Source organism: Drosophila nasuta, chromosome 2R (assembly GCF_023558535.2).
Source record: "Drosophila nasuta strain 15112-1781.00 chromosome 2R, ASM2355853v1, whole genome shotgun sequence".
In the NCBI taxonomy this organism is placed as follows: Eukaryota; Metazoa; Arthropoda; class Insecta; order Diptera; family Drosophilidae; genus Drosophila; species Drosophila nasuta.
In genome coordinates this window covers 29,605,757-29,625,653 of record NC_083456.1, presented here as the reverse complement: position 1 = coordinate 29,625,653, position 19,897 = coordinate 29,605,757, and the positions used below count along the sequence as shown (strand labels likewise).

General features: G+C 36.0%; 1 protein-coding gene across 3 annotated transcripts in view; it reads right to left on the bottom strand.

Annotated features, from left to right (window-relative positions):
* Positions 1-4,164: 4,164 nt before the first annotated feature.
* The window catches only part of LOC132785707 (uncharacterized protein DDB_G0271670), a 29,529-nt gene continuing 13,796 nt past the window's right edge, over positions 4,165-19,897 (bottom strand). The window contains exons 5-8 of one of the 3 annotated variants that reach the window (XM_060791926.1): positions 15,201-15,423; positions 13,283-13,410; positions 11,984-12,152; positions 4,165-7,864 (exon numbers count right to left, since the gene is read on the bottom strand). In XM_060791926.1, the coding sequence (XP_060647909.1) occupies positions 7,407-7,864; positions 11,984-12,152; positions 13,283-13,410; positions 15,201-15,423 (978 nt within the window). In that variant the 3' untranslated portion in view covers positions 4,165-7,406. The remainder of the gene's footprint in view (positions 7,865-11,983; positions 12,153-13,282; positions 13,411-15,200; positions 15,424-19,897) is intronic. The other 2 variants (XM_060791927.1, XM_060791928.1) reach the window with 2 other exon arrangements.

The following is a 19,897-nucleotide window of genomic DNA, read 5'->3' as shown; positions in this document are numbered from 1 at the left end:
CAACCAGCAACCTGCACCATCACTACACTCAGAGCAATGGCTGCCGTTGAAGCTGTAGTTGGAGCTGCAGTTGAAGTTGGCTCAATGGCTTGTCCGCCAACAGCAGCTGCTGCTGGCTTGAGTTAAGTGCTTGTAAAATTACTGTTTGTGGATTTTCAAATGGAAATTAATTTCCACTAAAGGATAGAGATATTGCCAACCACAAAAAAAAAAGAAAAGAAATGAAAATGAAAACGGGAAAGAAAGAAAGGCAACTCAAATTGTAGCAAAGACAAAAATCATTGAAGTGTTGTGACTCAATTAATGCACTGCAATTGTTTCGATTTTAAGCTTAACCATTGTGATTACTTCTCATTTATGATTGAAAAAGAAAATATGTTTATATTTTGAGAAGAGATTTCCAACATATTTAAACAGATTTCAAATGAACTAAAATACAATCTAAATAATTATTTCTATTAATTTGTAATTTCCAAAAAAAAAAACATTATAATTTTCATATATTTGGAACATTATTCTAACATATTAAACCCGATTTGAACAAAAAAATAATCCATATTACTTACATTATTATTCTTTGCATTTTGATTCAAAGAATTGCTCTCCAACAAAACCATTAAATTTTGTTATAGATACATTTTATTATAATTTGCAAAACAATAAAAAGATATTGTTTCATTATTTCATTCATTTTTCAATTGACGTAAAATATATAATTAATAAGCCAATATCTAGAAATTCAGCAATACTTATTTGTTTATACTTTCATTTAAGTTTAGAATTAATAAATAATCATTAAGTTTACCTAAAAACTAATAAAATTAATGCAGCAACATTTACCAACAAATATTTATTAAATGCACTTTAAATCAGTATACTTAATAAACCAACATTTAGCATTTTACCTATTTAAATTTAATTGACACAATATTCCTAAATCAATGATTATAATTTGAACAATTCATTACTGCAATTTTCTAATTGAGAATATATTTCTATTCTATTGTCAAATTAATTTAAATTAATTGCTCAAATAATATTCAATTTATATAATGCATTTTGTGAGCATAAAATATAATTCCTCACTAATTTTGTTTGCATTAAATGTATTCAATTAATTTGTATCTACAAAATAAAAGAGTATATGCCACTGTCATATAACCGAAGAGCATTCCGATTCCCATTCCCATTCTGTCTTTCTAATACTTGCCAACATTAGCGCGCTTTTGCCAGCCACTTAAAACGCGCTTAATCTCAAACAGTTTAACGCATCAAGTATACGCCGGGTACACCCCCTTTGCTTGCTAGCTGTCTTCGGGTGCGCTTTAGATTTGAGTTTAATACTCATTTGCTGTGGGTTGGCATTTCTTTTGTGTTGTGAGCTGTGCAGCAGGAATGCTGGCAAAAAGTTTTAATTTAATTATAGCTCCATTTGTGGTCAGGGCACATTGCTGCACATATGCGTTTGGTTCGAGTTCGTTCGAGTACACGCCATAAGACTTGAGGATTATGACCATAATAAATGTCCGTAGAGATGTGTGTGTGTGCTGCAACAAAAGCCTTTGTATTTATTTAACATACGAGTACAAACACGCCCACACACACATTTGCAGATAAACGAACATGGCTGGAGAACATTGCAATTTTCTCTAGGCAAATTATTCGAGTGTGGAGAGAACAGAGAGTCGAAAGTTTTTAATGCTGATTATCCGACCATCCGGATCTACACACTCTCTTTCGCTCTGCTGCTGTTATCTCAGTCCTGTGTCGAAAATCTAATAAAATATTGTGCTTCACAAGCACAATTGGTGTGGGCAGATTGTGTTAAACTGAAAGGCAGTTTTCTCGCACTCAGATTGAAATCAGAGGCCCACAGCTTGGCCTTAATTAAGCATTGCCTGTTTAAATCAATATGCACACTATATAATAAATTCTCATATATTTATGGTGATTTAAATAAACCGCACAGCAGAGAGAGAGAGAGTTGCTTTCTTTTTGCTTTGCATTTGTCAACGTGGATTTCGCTTGGTGGCTTGTCATTGATTTATCACAAGTGGCTGCTATAACAATTCAATAACTTTTGCCAGCCAGCGACAAGCTGGCAAAAATGCCGCAAATAACCAGAGAGAGGGAGAGAGAGGGAGAGAGAGGGAGAGAACGTTGCCCATTTGCAAAAATGTATTACAGTCATAAACTGCAGCAGCGGTTTTTCGGGCATGTGAATTGGCTTACACACTCACTGAATGCCTGACTGCTCGAATGAGTTACAGACTGAGTGAATGACTGACTGACTGAATAACTGACTGCTACGTTGCGTGGCTGTTGGCACTTGAACTGCTTTTGAAGCATGCCCATGTTCTCTCTCATGCCCTTCAGTTAACACCTGATACATCAGCAGTTACATCAGCAGTTGAAAATTTAACAAACAATAATTGTCATAAACTCGGTGAGTAATTCCATTAACTACAAACTGTGTAGATAATTATGCATTCGAATTTGATCAATGTAGCGAGCTAAATGCTTGATTGAATTGCCAGACGCCAGGAAATGAGGCATAGACCACAAGCTTATGGATGGCAAAACAACGAGAGCTGCTTGATTGGTTGGTTGGTTGGTTGAATAAAGCCTTTGCCAATTCACACATTGCGCAACACCATAAGCAGGCTATCATTTACACCTACATTACAAACAGAAGCACAGAACAGAACACAGAACTGCAGTTGCCATTTACTATTATGACCAGCTATTCTCCCTCTACGTTTTGGCGCTGCATTTTGTGCAGCACTTGAGAGCGGCAAATGACCGAAGCGTGGTGAGATTGTGATCCCATGCATATAGGATGGCGCATTATATGGCCTCTGGCCATAATATATGGCACATTATGCGACGATGATGGCGTTGGCGATGGCGATGCTGATGGCGATGGTGAGCACAATGCCGGGCAGCACTTGACACAAAACAATAACAACAACAACAACAACCAACGAACACACACACAAATATATAGAGGAAAACTTTTCGACATAAAACAATAAAAGTTTTTCGCTTATTGCCCACTTGTCCTTGAGTGGTTTTGCATGAAGTCTCTCTGCGTTGTGGCGACTGCTTCAGCTTCAGCTTCTGCTTCAGCTTCAGCTGTGGACGCGCAACATTTCGTCAATAAAATATATGTAGCATACTTTGCAGCGTCCATTAGGGGGTCGCATCGCATGGCATCGCTTGGGCATCGTTCGCTTGGCTTTGGCTTGGCTTACTTATTGATTTTCCATCAGCGTGCACTCAAGTGTTTAACTATGTGCTAATATTTATTAAAAACCGTAAAGACACGTTACATAATGTGCCACATAATGACAAAGCGCTGCACACAAATTACGAAGCTAAAAGCAGGTGATAGACAGAAAGAGAGAGAGAGGAGTGGTAGTGGGGAGTAAAACATGTTGTTAACACAATGTAATGTAAGCGATTGCTTTGCTTTCATTTACTGTGCATTCATTATGCTTTTGACTCACATTCGTTCGCTGCGCAGCTCGCAGCACACAGGACGTATGATTAATCTCATTTCATTATGTTATCGCCAATGCCACATCTTTCGGCTCGCCCACAGCTGGTGCGGCTTTTGTTCGGCTGTCCAGCCATGAAAAATGATTTGCTTTTGTTTTGTTAGCATTTACTTAAAGCCGGGCCAACGAGCTTCGTTTGTAGAGGAAACTCTTTCACAATTATTGTGCTACTTACAGAACAGAGAGAGCGGAAGAGCTGTAGGAATAAGAATCTTAATTTATGATCCGTTGTTGGTTCGTTCTGTGTGTGTGTGTGCGTGTGTTCCTACCCCAAAAAAATGCCATTAAAACACAACTTAATTAACAGTTGACATAATATGCTTTAGTTATGTTTTTTTGTTATGTTTTTTCAGTTTTTATTTTACGTTTACTCTTTCTCATCTCATCTCTTCTCTTCTCCTCCTCATTCACAAGTTTCACAAGTTTTTGCATTTTAAATTCTTACATTTTTAAAAGATTTTTAGTTTTTCCTTTTCTTGATTTTCTCGTACTTACTTTTCGTCGTCTTCTTCTTTGCTTTTTTTTGGGGGTTGTCTCGTATTTAATTGAAAGTTACTTTCAAATTCTGTTTTTTTTTTTAGCTTTAATAACATCATTAATTCAATTTTGTTTTTTTTTCGTTTTTTGTTTTTGTTTTATAATAAATAGACTATACTTTATGTATACATATATATATAGCATTTGTTTTATGTAATAATATTATTATAAATACACATTTACATATACAATATTTACGTCAGTTTTATGCAGTTTCCTTTCGGTTTCACTTTATTATTAATTTCATTTGTTGTATCTTAGATTCTTAAAAACGTTATGAATTCTTTTGTTTAGTTTGCTAGTTCGCTGTTCTTAATGCTGTAGCTTAGTGTAGTGTAAAAGTCTGTGAAAGAGAGTTTTATAGTTTCATGGAAATCTTGAAAAATCAATTCGAAAAGAAACAACAAACTCTTCTTAAAGTCAGCGTTGGAATTTAAATTTGGGTAAATAAAAAAAAGCCAAATGAATGAAATTAATTTTATTGATTCAAAAGCGAAATATATTGTCACAAATGAAATTTCATGAAGACAATATAAATTTTCATTTTAATATTTGCTTTATTTTATATACTTTGCGTACATAATGTGAAAAGCAGAAAAATCCATCGACAAACACAACGAAACAAAAAATTCACCTTTTTTGTACTATTAATTGTTTAAATAACATGAGAAACAAGAACAAGTTGTTTTATAAACAATTTCTATAGAATCTGATATCGAAAAGTATCTGTACACGAAATAGCTGAGTAATTGTATCTGTATCTGTTGGCTTTGTTGTTGTTGTTGTTGTTGTTTCTCTTGTTGTTGTAGTTGTTTGAAAAGCTAATGAAAACTGTTGAGAGCACGAGTCGCAATTAGGTTTGAATAGTTTGTTGCCGTTAAGCATGCTTAATGAAACTTTTTTATGTTATTTCTTGTTTTTTTTTCGTTCGCTTTTTTGTTTTCTCATGATTTTGTATTTATTTTTTTTATCGATAGTTGTATAAACTTTTTCAATGCTTATTATTTCCATTATTCTTGTTTTATTGCGTACATCGTTATATAAACATTGAATTTAATTGGTTTTTCCTCTTTTGTTTTTTACGTGTGGATATTTTTCTTTTAACTATATACTATGACAAAGGTGATGTGATTGTTTGAAAATGAAGTCTGTCTTATCCATAAAAAGGTCGTAAATAACATTCGAATAACAAAACACTTTTGCTTTTTGTATATTTAGAATTCTGCTGAAAGTATTGTCAAGATTTGTAAATAGGTTCATCGTTTTATTTTTTTTGTTTTTGAAGAGCTCAAATGATCTGGAATTCATAGCGAAATAAAGTCCTCAAATCAGTTGTAGCTGGCAATAAAATGCAAGCAAAACGACTTATAAATATACTTGTATATTTGTGTAAGTGGGTAGCCCATATTTAATGCCCATGACATTAAATGCCAATCGATAATAAACACATCATCATTTTTTATACAGTATTCAAGGAGCATGTCATCCAGGGTCAATATTGATTTGACATCGAATTGACAGCAAACTGAAATATTTATATAATATTTTGTGCAGTTCATAAAACAGAGAAACCATTACGAGCTCTAATTGAAATCAAATGCCATAGAGAAATATGTACTTACACATTTGATATTTAGATATATTTTCAATGCACAAAATTATTCAATTAAAATCGAAACTCGAATTTGAATTGGAAATACTCGATTGAGAAATATTTGAGCAGATTATCAACTGCAAAACCACAATTGTATGTGTGTGTGTGAGTTTTGGAAACTTAATTGAAACTTGCGTTGAGTTTGCTGCATATTGATTTCAACTATTTTTGTTTTTCGTTTATTCGTTTCTCATTTTTGTGTTTTTAATACTTTTCACTAATTTCTTTTGCCTTATTGGTATAATATTTTATCATATTTTCTTTTTTCATCCATTAACAACAAATAAATTTTGAAATGTGCAACATGATCTCATTCATATTTAATCTAACCGTCAGTTCAGCGCCGTTCTGCAACTCCAAACGCACTTTTTAATTAAGCTTAATTTATTTATGCAATTTTTGTACACACAATAAAGAAACACTTTAAAAATTAACATAACTTATGATAGGATTATTTATATAATTTCTCTTCTCTCTTCCGTATTTTGCTTTAATTCTTGTAATGATTTAATGTCTATGATGTTCAGGAAAAGTTTTTGAACCTCAGTTTTTCTTCGTTTTCATTTTGTTTTCTTGTTTTCTTTCACTTTTTTTTACTATACGGGCTTCAACGCTTGCTAGACGAACTTTTCCACTAGGTACTCCTAGAATTAAGTTTTACTTTAGCTGCTTGTGTTGTGTAATCATTTTTACAGTGTTTTCGTATTTCATTTCAATTTTTTTGTTATAATTATTTTATATTGTAAGTATTTAGTTTTATATATATAAGTGGTTTTTTTTATATGCTTTAGTCAGTACTTGAAATTTGCTGCGCAGTTGAAGTTGAACATTTAGAAATTTGCATCTTTTGTTTTTATTCTTGGTTTTTTTTTTGCTTAATATGTTTTTAGTTTCCATTTAGATTTACGCCTATTTGAATGTACAAAACAAGTTTCTGCCTTGGGAACAGTCACAGTGTGGCATCTAGAAAAGCATTTCAATTTCAATTTTTTTATTTTTTCATAGTTTTGGTTTCGTAGTTTTTTAGTTGAGCAGTGTTCGTTTCTGATGGGGGGAAGGGGGAGAGTGGGGGAAAAGTCTCTACTCGAAAATGTCTATCGGAAGTTGTTTTCACTTTGTTTAGACATCGTACTAAGCTTGGAAACTAAATCGAAATATTCACTGAACAAGCGCCTGTAGGTATGCAATGCATTTTTATCGTTTTATTTATTTACAAGACTTTTGCGAAGAAGAAACTCAAAAGTGAAGAGAACAAAATCAAGTTTTCTTTTTTGTTGTAATATGATACAAAGTTGTACTTAAAAAAAAGGCGACAACTTGGCTTTCTATTTATCATTGTATCTCTTCTTTATTTGTTTTTTGGGCTAATTATTACGTATACGTCGCGGATTCATAGAAAAACACAATAGCCAATAGATTATACATATTAGTTACTATTATATAGTTACAGCTTATGTATGTAGTCGTCTTTTGTGTGTATATGTGTGAGTGTGAGAGAGTTAAGCTAAGATATTATCAGTATGTAAGTACGAGTGGTTTTTGTGTATGCATTTACTTTAAATTAGTCTAGAGTCTAAGAGTTTATTTCTTCGTTTTTTATTTGCTTTTTACTTCGCATGTTTGTTTTTGTTTTTCTTTCTCTGCTGGGGGCATGCTCACCTTATGTCCGCCTCATATACTTGCCTAAACGTCGTTGCTGTTGCTATTGCAGCTGCTGTCGCTGCTGATTGTTGTTGTTGTAGTTTTGGGCCACGCCCTCGCCAACGCCAATGCCATGTGGCGCTGAGCAGTGAGGAGAGCAGGCTTAAAATACACTCGAGGTTGTGTCGCATACCGGATACCGACAAAGTCGCTTTGACTCTGTCGCCGATGCTGATGCTGATCCAACTTCTACTCCCCCCGCCTCCGCTCCCCCGTCGCCTCCTTCGGCTGGTCGACGTCGCTGCCGCAGCTGCACAACTGAGGGCCGCATGGAGCGCCTGGCAAATGCCAAACTGCAGAAGCACACAAACAGGTACACTAACAGATAGCGACTTGGAGACATGTGAGGATGTGCTTGTGCCGCGTGCTGCATTGCTGCTGGGAACTCCCCTGGAAACGGAATGAGAAACACCTGTTTAATTTACATCTTTATTGCTGTTCTCATACTCAGACATTGGATGGAAACGAAAAACATTTTTAATAAGTATTTTGTATGTATTTATGTGGGAGTGTGTGTGTGTGTGTGTGTGGGAGTGTGTGTGTGTATTCGTGTCATCTGTTTGATGTATTCCTTGTCCTTGTGCCATCTCCATTTTCGTACACACAAAGTCAATGCGGTCGTGGCCAGGTGATTATCATACAACGATATATAGACAACGACGACACATAATGCCGTATAATCCATCTACAGCACTAACAGGATTACCAGCTGAAGTTCTCTCTCTCTCTCTGTCTTTACTCAAAAGGCGACAACTCTGACTTGTTGTCGCCGTAACAACCAAAACGAACACAGAAAACAAAAAAAAAACAATATAACACACACGAAAATACAATATAACTGGAGACAAGACTAAGAACAACATGGAGAAGAAAGCAGGATACACAATATGCTACAAAACACATAAAGGCCACAACAAACAAACAAAAGCAGCCTTTACCTTAACTAAGAGCATAAAGTCAGAGGCAGAAAGAAAGAGAGAGTAAGCGTAAGAGTGACAGGTAGGTAAAACTTGCAACAAGACACAGACACAAGTTGCAGCAATGAAACTGAAAACCATTGACAGCTCCAACTTTGTTAAAGCCAAAGAGCTGCAACAGCCAACAACCAAAGTCAAAGGACTCAGTGGTGTCTGCTGCTGGCTGGAAATACTGCTCTGGAATTCTAAAATTTGCGAGACTTATAAAGTACTAACTTGCCTTGATCAAAATTCATAAAGTTACGTTTTTCTATTGGCTGAATCTTTTACAACTTTTCGCTGAAATCTTATTTTCAAACTTCATCGATTTATTCCTTTTCCACTGATTCGTTTCGAATTGAACCTGAGGCCAAACCTGAGCTCGACACATGGCGACTCCTTTTGCCAAAGGCCAAACGAACATAAGTTCAATTTCAGCAATTCAAACTGTCCTTCGGCCACACACTTTCTTTTACCTGTTTCAACTTTACGTCGCCCCCTCTTTCCACTCTAAGACATTTAGCTCTTTACTCTCTCTATTACTCAATCAGGTTCTTTACACAGATTTGAGATGTAAGCGTGCTTTTAAGCAATTTCGAGGCTCAAGCAGTATTAAATTGCTGTATTAAATTGGAGAACTGTATATTAATGGCTTAGTATTTATAAGAACGTGCAACATTAGTATTTAAGTTGATATGCATCATAATTATATTTAGCTTACGATAGGTTCACGCTTTGAAATATTGATATCGATAACTAATTGATATTCAGTTGTTAACGCAATATGTGAATGTCAAATCAATCACAAAGCCATGTATACGTGATTTACAATTTATACATACTTTCTATACAATATGCAGTTAAAAAATAAATAAACATTCTCTATTTTATTTACATTTTTTTTTTTAATTTTTTAAAGAATTAACTTGTAATTTTAAAATATTAAAATAAAATGTAAAATTTTGTTTGATATATCGAAAGAAAACATATTCTTATTACAGCTCTCACTCGTGTCACGCGCTCAGCGCTAAACTATCGCTATCGTCGTGCTGCTGAGTGAGGTAACAATAAAGAGTGAAAGCCAAATAATGCAAAAACGTAAAGTAAAGCAAAAGAAACGAGTAGAGGCAAAGAGAGTGAGACAGAGAGAGGAAGAGATGAAGTGTTGGGAGCAAAGCAAACAAGCAACTGTCATTGAAAGCAAAGCACACACAGAGAGAGAGAGAAAATGTGGCCGGTGCGACGCGATGAGAACAATAGAAAGCAAAGAAAGAACACAAAAAAAACAAAGAACTAGTGTAATAAAAACAACAACAGTAGCAAGTACAGCAGCAGCTGAAATGTTGACGGGCATATAATAATAATAATACATAAAAGCAACAAAACAAAATGTTACAGGCAACAACAATGCAAAGTAGCAGAACAAGAGACAAAAACATAATAATAATCAGAAACAAGTGTGCCAAAGCAGTTAACGGAAACAACGCGCATTGCATGCACAATATGGCGACAGGGATGAGTACACACACCAGCTGTGTGTGTGTGTGAGAGAGAGATAGGTAGATAGTGAGTGTGTAGTGTAGTTGTGTTGGTGCCAACACTGTGACATTATCTAGCAGACACCGTTGCGACTACGACGACAACTTGACATTAGTGAAAGTCGCAAAGGAAGTGGCATGCAGCAAATAGTCAAGCAGTGAGTGTGTGTGGCAGCCAAGAGATGGGGAGGGGGGGCCGGGAGGAGGTCCTTGCTTGTGCTGCAGACCAAGCGTAACATAAACATAATTTTCATGTGCCACGCGCGCTCAGTTACTGCAGAAAGCAGAACCTGCCACACAGTTGCTGCCGCTGCCTCAACTCAACTCCACTTCCTGCCTCTTCCCTTCTGGCAACTCTCTCTTCACTCACGACATGCGGGCGAAATGTCGCAGCGTTTACTAAAAACAAAAACAGCAGAAAAGCAAAAAGGAAAAAAGAAAAAGAAAAGGAAACCCATCCCGGTGCTTGGCTTGTCTAGTTTCATAGTGCGCCATAATGATTACTGCTGTGCACACAATTTTCCACAGCACAGCTTGTGGAGACAGCGGAGATTGCGGCGGACTCATTCGCTTTCGCCCTGTCGCGTTCTATTTAATATTTATAAATATTCACTTAGCTGAGAGAATATTTATATATATATTGAATATTGCCACTAGTTTCGATCTTATGCAATTAGCATATTCCATGTTCCCCCTAATCAATATTTTCACACGATTCTCTGAACTTCATTTTCACTCGTGCTTTTCACTCTCTTTAAACGCAATCGAGTTATTTCCACTACACCTGGCACACACCCCATTCAACTACTTTACTATACACCTTTTGGCCTGGTTCATTTTGCTTTACCTTTGTTTCTTTTTTCTGTGTAGCTGTGTAGCTGTTGGCTTTAATGCTTTGTATGGCTGCCCAGAGACGGTTTAAGTTCCGCTCTAGAATGCAGTTCACAGAAGACTGTTCAGGGTTTTTAATACCCAAGCTTCGGGTTGAATTAAGGCATACTTAAGCATAAAAATGCTCGAGCTTGCACATTTGCAGAGGTAATCAAGTTACCTTTAAGTCAAGACTTGAACGCAATCGATGGCATCTTATTGGACACATTTGTCCAAAGAAATTTCTCAAATATTTCACTAACACAAACATGATTTGCTGCTTTAAGCATTTCACTTAAAATGTATTTCATATAAAAGTGAAGGCCAACTATTTAGTTCAACTCAATTTGTATAGAGTTAACTTTTGCAAAAATGTGCTTACTCACAGTCATTTAGAGATTCCTTAATGGCTTCAACTCAAAGGAATTCCTTGAGCAACCTTTCGGTTTACCATTCACTTCACTTCAGTTCAGTTCGCAGCGCATCTCGGACAACAATTATTAACTGTAAGTTTCTCATGCTTCAGAGAGAGTTGCCAAGAATCACTTTAAGTGCCCTCCCAGCACCTCTTGATTCATTGCACGCCATTCAAGCATTCAGATTTCTCTAGCAGCAGCAGCCACCACAAAGCATTCATAAACCCGCATTCGCCGCAATGCCTCGTGGCGTTGCTTTTCCTAAACCCTTTTTTTTTGTCTTCTTCATTAGCATGCTTTATTTCTGCACTTTTCGTGAGTCTTTGTGCATTCTTCTCGGACTCAACTCATCTCAACTCTCTCTCGTCTGGACTCAGTCTCTTGCCATTTATATTTCTGACCATCACGCCAAACTTTTGCCATGCTCCATTGTACTTTTGTGTTGACCAACGTTAAAAGTATCTGCGATGCGGGGTATATTAACTTTAACACAATATTTACCAAACCAACGTGATGATGAGATGCGGACTTCTATTAAGAATTTAAAGTAAAAACATTTTATATTTTGTACAAAAATATTTCCTAGAGTATACAGCATTCGTTGCTGTTGAGCAAATGTTTACATTACTTGGTTGTTTTTTCGTTTTTTTATTATACTTTCATTTGCATTTTCATTTTCATTGCGGAATATTGTCTTTTGTGTTTGGCTTGTGGATTTTGTGTGTGTTGAGTTCTCGTTGATTTTACTTACCATTCAGCACATGTACCGTAACGCTTTTGGGCTTTGCATTTGATGGATTACATTGATAATGCCCAGAGTCCGATGGACGCGCTGATTTAATCAGCAGGAACGATGTCGTCGTCTCACCTTTGTTGGTAACAACCGAGACACCGCCCCTGGGCGAATCATAGTTGATTATCTGTAAAGCAAAGAGAGAAAGAGAGAGTGAGAGTGAGAGACCAGTGAATTACACACAAACTGAAGAAGCACTTGAGCATTTATGTGTGCACATAAAACACACACAAAACAAGAAAAAAACCAACTACAGCACAAAAAGGAGAGAGTAAAGAAGAAGAGGAGGAGGAGGAGCGTGAGAAACATTTGCAATTTGTATGCGAATGACATTTACAATGCCGCATGGACGAAGTCGCATCAAATTAGATTTTATGCGACGTTCATTTTCTAAGCCATAAAACTGTGTGTCCCCAGATTACGCATACGCACTGTTGCACGCAGCTGGAAAATTAAAAACTTTCGACAACACCAACGCCAAAGCCGAAGCCAAAGGCAAAGATGAAGATGCCGACGAAGGCGAAGGCGAAGGCCAAAAAATATGCATAGGAAAATAAGAAAGATTGCAAATAAAAGCAAAACAATAAAATTAAATCTGGCAAAAAAAAAGAGAAGCGAGAAGAAAAACTGGCACTAATGGCAACTTCCTACAAAAGAGGCAGAGAAAAAAAACCCTTCTTAAAAGCCACGCCACCAAAACGCTCTATAGAAAATATATACAACAATAGAGTGAGGGACCATGAACATCAACCCTTACGAATTCCCAATACAATAAGCTAAAACATGGCCGTGACTAAAGTCCCAAAGCATGAACTCAACTGAAGAAAAACACCTAAAATGGCAAAACTAAAACGTGGCTCAACCAGCCGCAGGGATGCCACCGACCAACAAACAATACCGGATAGGGATAGGGACACCGACAAAAGAAGAGGGGAAAGTGGAGAGCGGGGAGACAAAACCAAAATCCATTTAAAACCCTTGCCTCGTCGGGTTCGTTCTGGGGTTCGTTCCTTACGCTTTCACATAGTGCTTAAATGGCATTTTCTTGCACTCCAAAATAGAAAAGAGGGGGAAAAAAAAGTTGCACAGCTTTTTTTTTTGTCATTGCAAAGCTAATTTAAAAGTTACCAAATTGAAGTATCGCCCCCAGATCCCTCATCATTTATAGGTAACGCCATAATGATATCCCTAAGTAATTGCCTGTCCAAATTGACAAAAATAGCGCAAGGAAAAAATGGAAAACAAAAAAGAACTTACAGCATTGTTGTGATTCCAAAAGATATAGGCCGGCGGCTCAGGTGAATTGAGTATGACACAGGTGAGATTTATAGTCGATCCGCTTTCTATATACAAATCTGGTGCGCCGATTATTTCCGTCGATGGCTCTGCGAATGAAAATGTGAAAAGAAAACTTTTACCATTTCGTAGTCATTTAGCTTTAGAGGATTTTCGTATTTTTAGACTCATTTTCTACTCAATTCTATTGAGGCACCGTAGAGTACTTGGTAAATGTAAATTTTTGGCTCAAATGAAATGGCAATTAGGCAAATAACGATGAACATTTTTACCTTGGCTAATTAGAAATACAAGTGTAATTTAAATGCGCAACAATTTCAAAAGATTTCCATTGAAATTTCTACTGAATGTAAAGTGCCCCATTTACCCTTTGCCTCCGCCTCAGCCTCAGTTTCAGCTTCAGCCTTTTGCTAAATGCTCAATGAAGCATTTCACTTTATTTTTTGCATTTTTTGCCTTTCTTTTTGGAGCATAGCAACAAGTGTCAAAAGTTTGGGAGAATGTTATTTAATGTTTATGGCGTATCATTGAAATATAACACCACGAAATTGTTTTCCCAAAAATTTAAATGAAAAAAACTTGAGAATAACAACAAAAAGTTTCCGCTTAATACATATACTCGCACTTAAGTTGAATTCTAATTAGCCGAGGCTTAAAAACAGGAAGCCTTTTTGTTCAGTTAAATAACACAGAACCTGCTGCTGCTGACCGCTTTGAAATTGGGGCTTTTGCTGCGGAATCTAAAGTTTATGCAGTGCTTCTTAATAGAGCAGTACTTTTTTGTTATAAATGGATGCTTCAGACAGACTTCCTGTTTTAAATCTGATTCAGACTATTTGAAAATCCCATTCAACTCATAATTAAAATTTGAATCTATCTTGTTTTAAAAAATATTGAAAAGAATTAACATTATGCGGTATAATTCAAGCACTCTCATTGACCTCGAATTTATGTAACCTTAATACTTTAAATCTTAAATATATTGTTAAGACTGCCTTGAGCTCTTTCTTAGAATTTAGGCTAAATATTTAAATTCTAATAAATATTATTCAGACTACTTCAAAGCATCTCCCACTCAGTTCATTATTTTCATCCCACATAAAACATATTTTTACACAAGCTAACTGTAGGGTAGATACAATTTATTTTGCACCCTATGGTATATTTTTACTGTATACCAACTATGGCCTTTGGTATATTATTTTGGTATATTTTACTATTTGCTGCATATTAATTTAGTATATTTTGAGTATATTTTAGTATATTTTAAAGCTAACTGTAGGGTAGATATAATTTATTTTCCACCCTCTGGTATATTTAGACTGTATACCAACTATGACCTTTGGTATATTATTTTGGTATATTTTAGTATTTTTGGCATATTAATTTAGTATATTTTAAGTATATTTTAGTATATTTTACACAAGCTAACCGTAGGGTAGATACACTTTATTTTTCACCCTATGGTATATTTTGACTGTATACCAACTATGGCCTATGGTATATTATTTTGGTATATTTTACTATTTACTGCATATTAATTTAGTATATTTTAAGTACAATTTAGTATATTTTACACAAGCTAACCGTTGGGTAGATACAATTTATTTTGCACCCTCTGGTATATTTTGACTGTATACCAACTATGACCTTTGGTATATTATTTTGGTACATTTTATTATTTACTGCATATTAATTTAGTATATTTTAAGTATATTTTAGTATATTTTACACAAGCTAACTGTAGGGTAGATATAATTTATTTTGCAACCTCTGGTATATTTTGACTGTATACCAACTATGACCTTTGGTATATTATTTTGGTATATTTTAGTATTTTTGGTATATAATAATACCACATTGTTCTTCCATTACTTACCCACAACAGTCAGCTGTATGTAATGACTCATGTGCGGAGTTGTTGACACTTGGCACTCGTAGATACCCGAGTCGCGATGTTGCGGATACTTGATCTGTAGCATCCAGTCTTCGGTTTGCGGCTGATGTATGGCCCGAAAGCGCTGATCCGATGTGTACGTATAGCGTCCGACTGTGAGCAAATGTATGTCCCGATGTCGCACCCATGAAACCTGCAACAACATCTGAAAAAGCAAACACAAAAAAAGATGCTTACAAACTCGTATTTCGTATGAAAAGTTTAGCGCTAAGATTTCAATTGTTATTGGAGGGGTTGGCTGCGAAAAATTTGCATGTAAAGTTTAATTTATTGGGCAAACAGTTTAAAAAGTCAATTTAATGCGCAATCTTTGAAGAGGTTCATTCTTTTTTTTTTTGTGTGTGTGGTGGGTATGATGTTTGTCATTGTTTGCATCAGCCGCACGTGTAAAATGCAAATTTATTTTAAAAGCAAGAAAGCGAAAAAGTTTGTCATTCACACACACCCACACACACACACACGTGAGTATGACATAAGAGAATGCGTTGCCTTAAAGAAGAGGAAGGTTTCGTTCACCCTTGCTACCCTTATCAATGTGTTGTTGTTGCTGCGAGGCAAATTGAAGGCAACATTCGGGTTGGGAGTTGGAGTGCCACGCCCACACGCTAATGCACACCTGTTTGGCAACCACCTGCTGTTAACGTGTCTGAACGCAACATTTTTAAGTGACTGTGATTTAAGGGTGTCTTCCTGACTGCCCCCTCTCTCTCCTCCCTCTACCCACCCACTCCCTTGTTGAGAATGTCGCGTGTCATACGTCAGCTGTGAGCATTTTCAATTTCAATGACAACAGCTTAGCAACATGCTGCCTGACGACGTAGAGCGACGGCAAAGTTAATGGACAAGAAACTCTCAGCTAGCAGGAACAACTTCTGGCTCCTTGGCCAGATTGTGTGCAGGTGTTTTTGGCGAGAAAAGTTTTCTCTTTGCCGCTGCGCTGCGCTGCTGTTTAAAGAACAAGTTGCATGTAATTAACACCAAATGTTGAAGCAGTTATAAAACAGTCAACAGCACCAAAAATCTTCTTCCCTTTCAACTGTCAACGTTCCCTTCTCCACCCCCAAGTCTTGTTGTCTAAGTTCGCGCTCTTTCCAACCGCGAAATTTACTTTAAGCTTTGGCTTCATCCCCCCCAAACCCCAGCAAATGCCACACCCTCTCTTTGACGCCCCAAGTTTATGCGCATTATGCGTGTTTACAGTATCGTAAAATTTGTGTATCGATTGCAGTCAGCGTTGTGAAGCAGCAGCAAAGAAATACTTTTTGCTTGTTATTTTCATTTTTTTTTTTTTTGGTGTTGGTGTTGCTGCTTGGAGCTGTGCAAACAACATCAACGCAAAATCTTTGACGTTTTTATGGCTCAATTTGCAGTGCGCCAGAAAGTATGCTTTAAAATTTGTTTCGCTCGTGTTATGCGAATACTCTGTGATTGCAAATGGCGACGGTTGTTGTTGGGAGGTTTCGCTGATTACATTTCGGAATTATATTTAGAATATATTTGGTTAGTTTGTTGAGTATTTGAAACTCAAGTTATCTCAAGTATTTCAACCTTCTAAAACTAATTAATACATTTTTAAATTCTATTTTTTGGAACATATTGATAGATAGATAGTTTTCGATTAATTACAATATAAAGCAGAAAGAATTTTTCAATTTTTAAATATAATATTTAAGCACTTTAAACTCGCCTGTTTGTTTAAGTATTTCAAAATTCCATGACTAAAAAATATATTAATAAATTCTCATTTTTAAGTAGCAAATTTTCAAATTCTAAAATAGAATATATTTGTTTAGTGATTTGAGTTTAAAAACATGACTGTTACTTCCATTATTTCAAAGGTGTATAACTAAAAAACATATTTTAAAATGATCATTATTTCAGAGCAAATCCCTAGTCTATCACTTAAATAATTTGCGCTTGACATTAATATAAATACAATAGGAATTTTTAAATTTAAAAATATAATATATTTACTTAGTTATTTGAGCATATGAAATTCGCCTGTTTCTTTACGTATTTTAAACTTTTATAATTATTAAATATAAGTATAATTTTATATTTACAGAGTATTATCATAGTCTATCACTTAGCTAGTTATCGCTTGATTACATGCTTAAACTTTTGCTGTCGACTTTTTTTGTGGCTATGAATTATTTAGAGGCGCTTTGTTTTTCCCTTGTTATATAGGAGGAGGAGACGGGGATATGGCTATATGGGTAATACCACGCTATGCCACGCCTCCATTCGAATTCATTACCGTGCTCAGTGTTCGGCTGCTCGCTGCTCGCATGCTGTTATCAGCAACAACCGTAAAATGTTGACTCCGACTGCGACTCTAATGAAAAGCGCCATTAATAATGTAGAAAACATCAACATCCGTTCGCTGTTTATCATTACGCGCTGCACACGCATAAAACAAGAAGACGACGGTGTTAATACACCCGATTTTTTGTGTCGGCTGGCTTAAGTTTCCTTCCTCTTGCCTTCCTGCTGCTGCTCCTGCTGCTGCTACAGCCAAATCTCAGTGATGTATTACTTATATGGCAAGGGCAGCCGCTGTGAAGGTATGCGGAGGGAGGAAGGAAAAAACACCGACGGAAATGGAGTTGGAAAGTTCGTTTTGACGTTGGGGTTTTCTTCTTTTTTTTTGTTGGAGAAGAGGGTTTGGGTTTTGTGGTTGCTGCTGTCGCTGTCGCTGCTGTTGTGGCATGCCACAAGGTGAAAGCTAATTAGACTTTCGGCTGCAAACTCAAACAAATGATGTTTAAGCGCAAACTTTGAAAATTGTGTGGAAAATTATTTAAATACGCAGCCGAGAAAATACACGGTAACATATCGCAGCAACTTAATCACAGCGGAGACATTGAAGAATTACACTTTACACTTTTTACACTTTCCGGCAAGTTTGTTAATAACCTGAGTTAAGCTTAAACTACAAACAGCAACGGCATAAAATAAAGTTGTTAAGTTGGGTAAAATAATCCACTGAACAGTAAGCTGAAGATATAGAAATCAATGACAGACTTTGTATTCATTTCTCACTCCTTAATAGTATTAATTTGATAAGAAGTCTCCTATAAAAGTCCTTATAATAACAAAAAGATATTCTTTAATACTAACTTCTTCGCTAGGATTGATTCAAAGTACAAAAAGTCGCTCAAAAGTAATACTCAAAATTCCTTTAAACAACTTAACTGTCTTTTCAAATATATTTTCTAGAATACGTAATATATTTTCATCATTTATTTTAACTAAATGAAATTTAAACGCAAATTTGTAATATAAATCAATAGCAGCTTCGGTAAGAAAGTTTTTCTTTAATATTAACTTGCCTCAAAATCCACAAAATTGTTTACAAATAATAAGCAAATTCCTTTAAATAATAAATTAACTTCTAGTCAAACATATTGACTAGAATTAAAGTTCAATTTTAAATAATTAATTTCCTTAATTTATTTCAACTTTAATTTAAGCAAACACACTAGAATTATTAATTAATGTTCCTTAATTTCTTTGAACTACATTTCAAACAAACGCCAAGCTGTTCATTTGTGTAGCTAATCCACAAACTAACATTTAGTAGCCAAATTCATTATAAACTTTTAACTGACCATTTAACCAGTCTCTCACTTAGTTCGCTCAGCAATAATTGAGTGTAAAGTTTTGCCAAAAATAATGGCTTTAATTAACTGAATGGCCTCCCAGCCGATGATCGATGAAGTTATCCAAACTAATTGGCATCTAATGAAGTTGTCTCTTCCTCTCTTACCCAGCCACCATCATCGACCCTTGCAGACAGCTCGCCATCTGACCTGACCTACATCTTTCTCATGCGTTGAAAGCTAGCTATCTAATGCAGCGGGCCCGAAAACTTTTCAAACCCAGTTCGAGAATGGCAGGAGCTACTCTTGAATTTAATAATCACGCAAATTAGTTTTCGAAACCGCAACTCAAACAGAGGCAAAAACAGTGGCAAGTGGCAAGGACTAACCGTCAAACCGTGCAACCACCTAATCATATATACACACTATATACTATATATACAGGTAGAGAGAGTCCTTCGGCATGTAACATATTATTATCGGCAAATGGGCAAAATAGGCACGGTGGGCGGCAGACCGCACAGGAAGTAACGGAAACCAAATGACTACGGCGCAGGTTGCAAAACTAAAACTCTTCTCTGCCCTCTCCTCTCCTCTGCAAAAAAAGTAACAAAATGAAAGCTTTCACATATATTTTTTCACTATTTTTTTTTTTTTGGTGGAAGTTCCCAGGAGTCGATTTGAATAGTTGGCCAGGTTTGGTTTGGTTTGGTTCGGCTTTGGCGGCGGCCTAGGCCGGAAGTGTTGTGGTGTTTGGCTGGGTCGGGAGATTGTGTTTGTGAAATGTTTTGCGGCATTTCCTTCCGCACACACACACACAAGCACATACACAGCGAAACACAGCGTGGAGGCAGTCAAAACGTGAAAGTTGAATAAAGTAAAATCTGTTTCCTGTTTCGGTATAATTAATCATTTTGTTTGGCAGCGGAACAATTAGCCAAAAGCCGCCATGTGGGCGCAGTTTACGTGCTAATTAGCTAAAAAACACATGCAACTACACACCCACTTCCCCTCTCT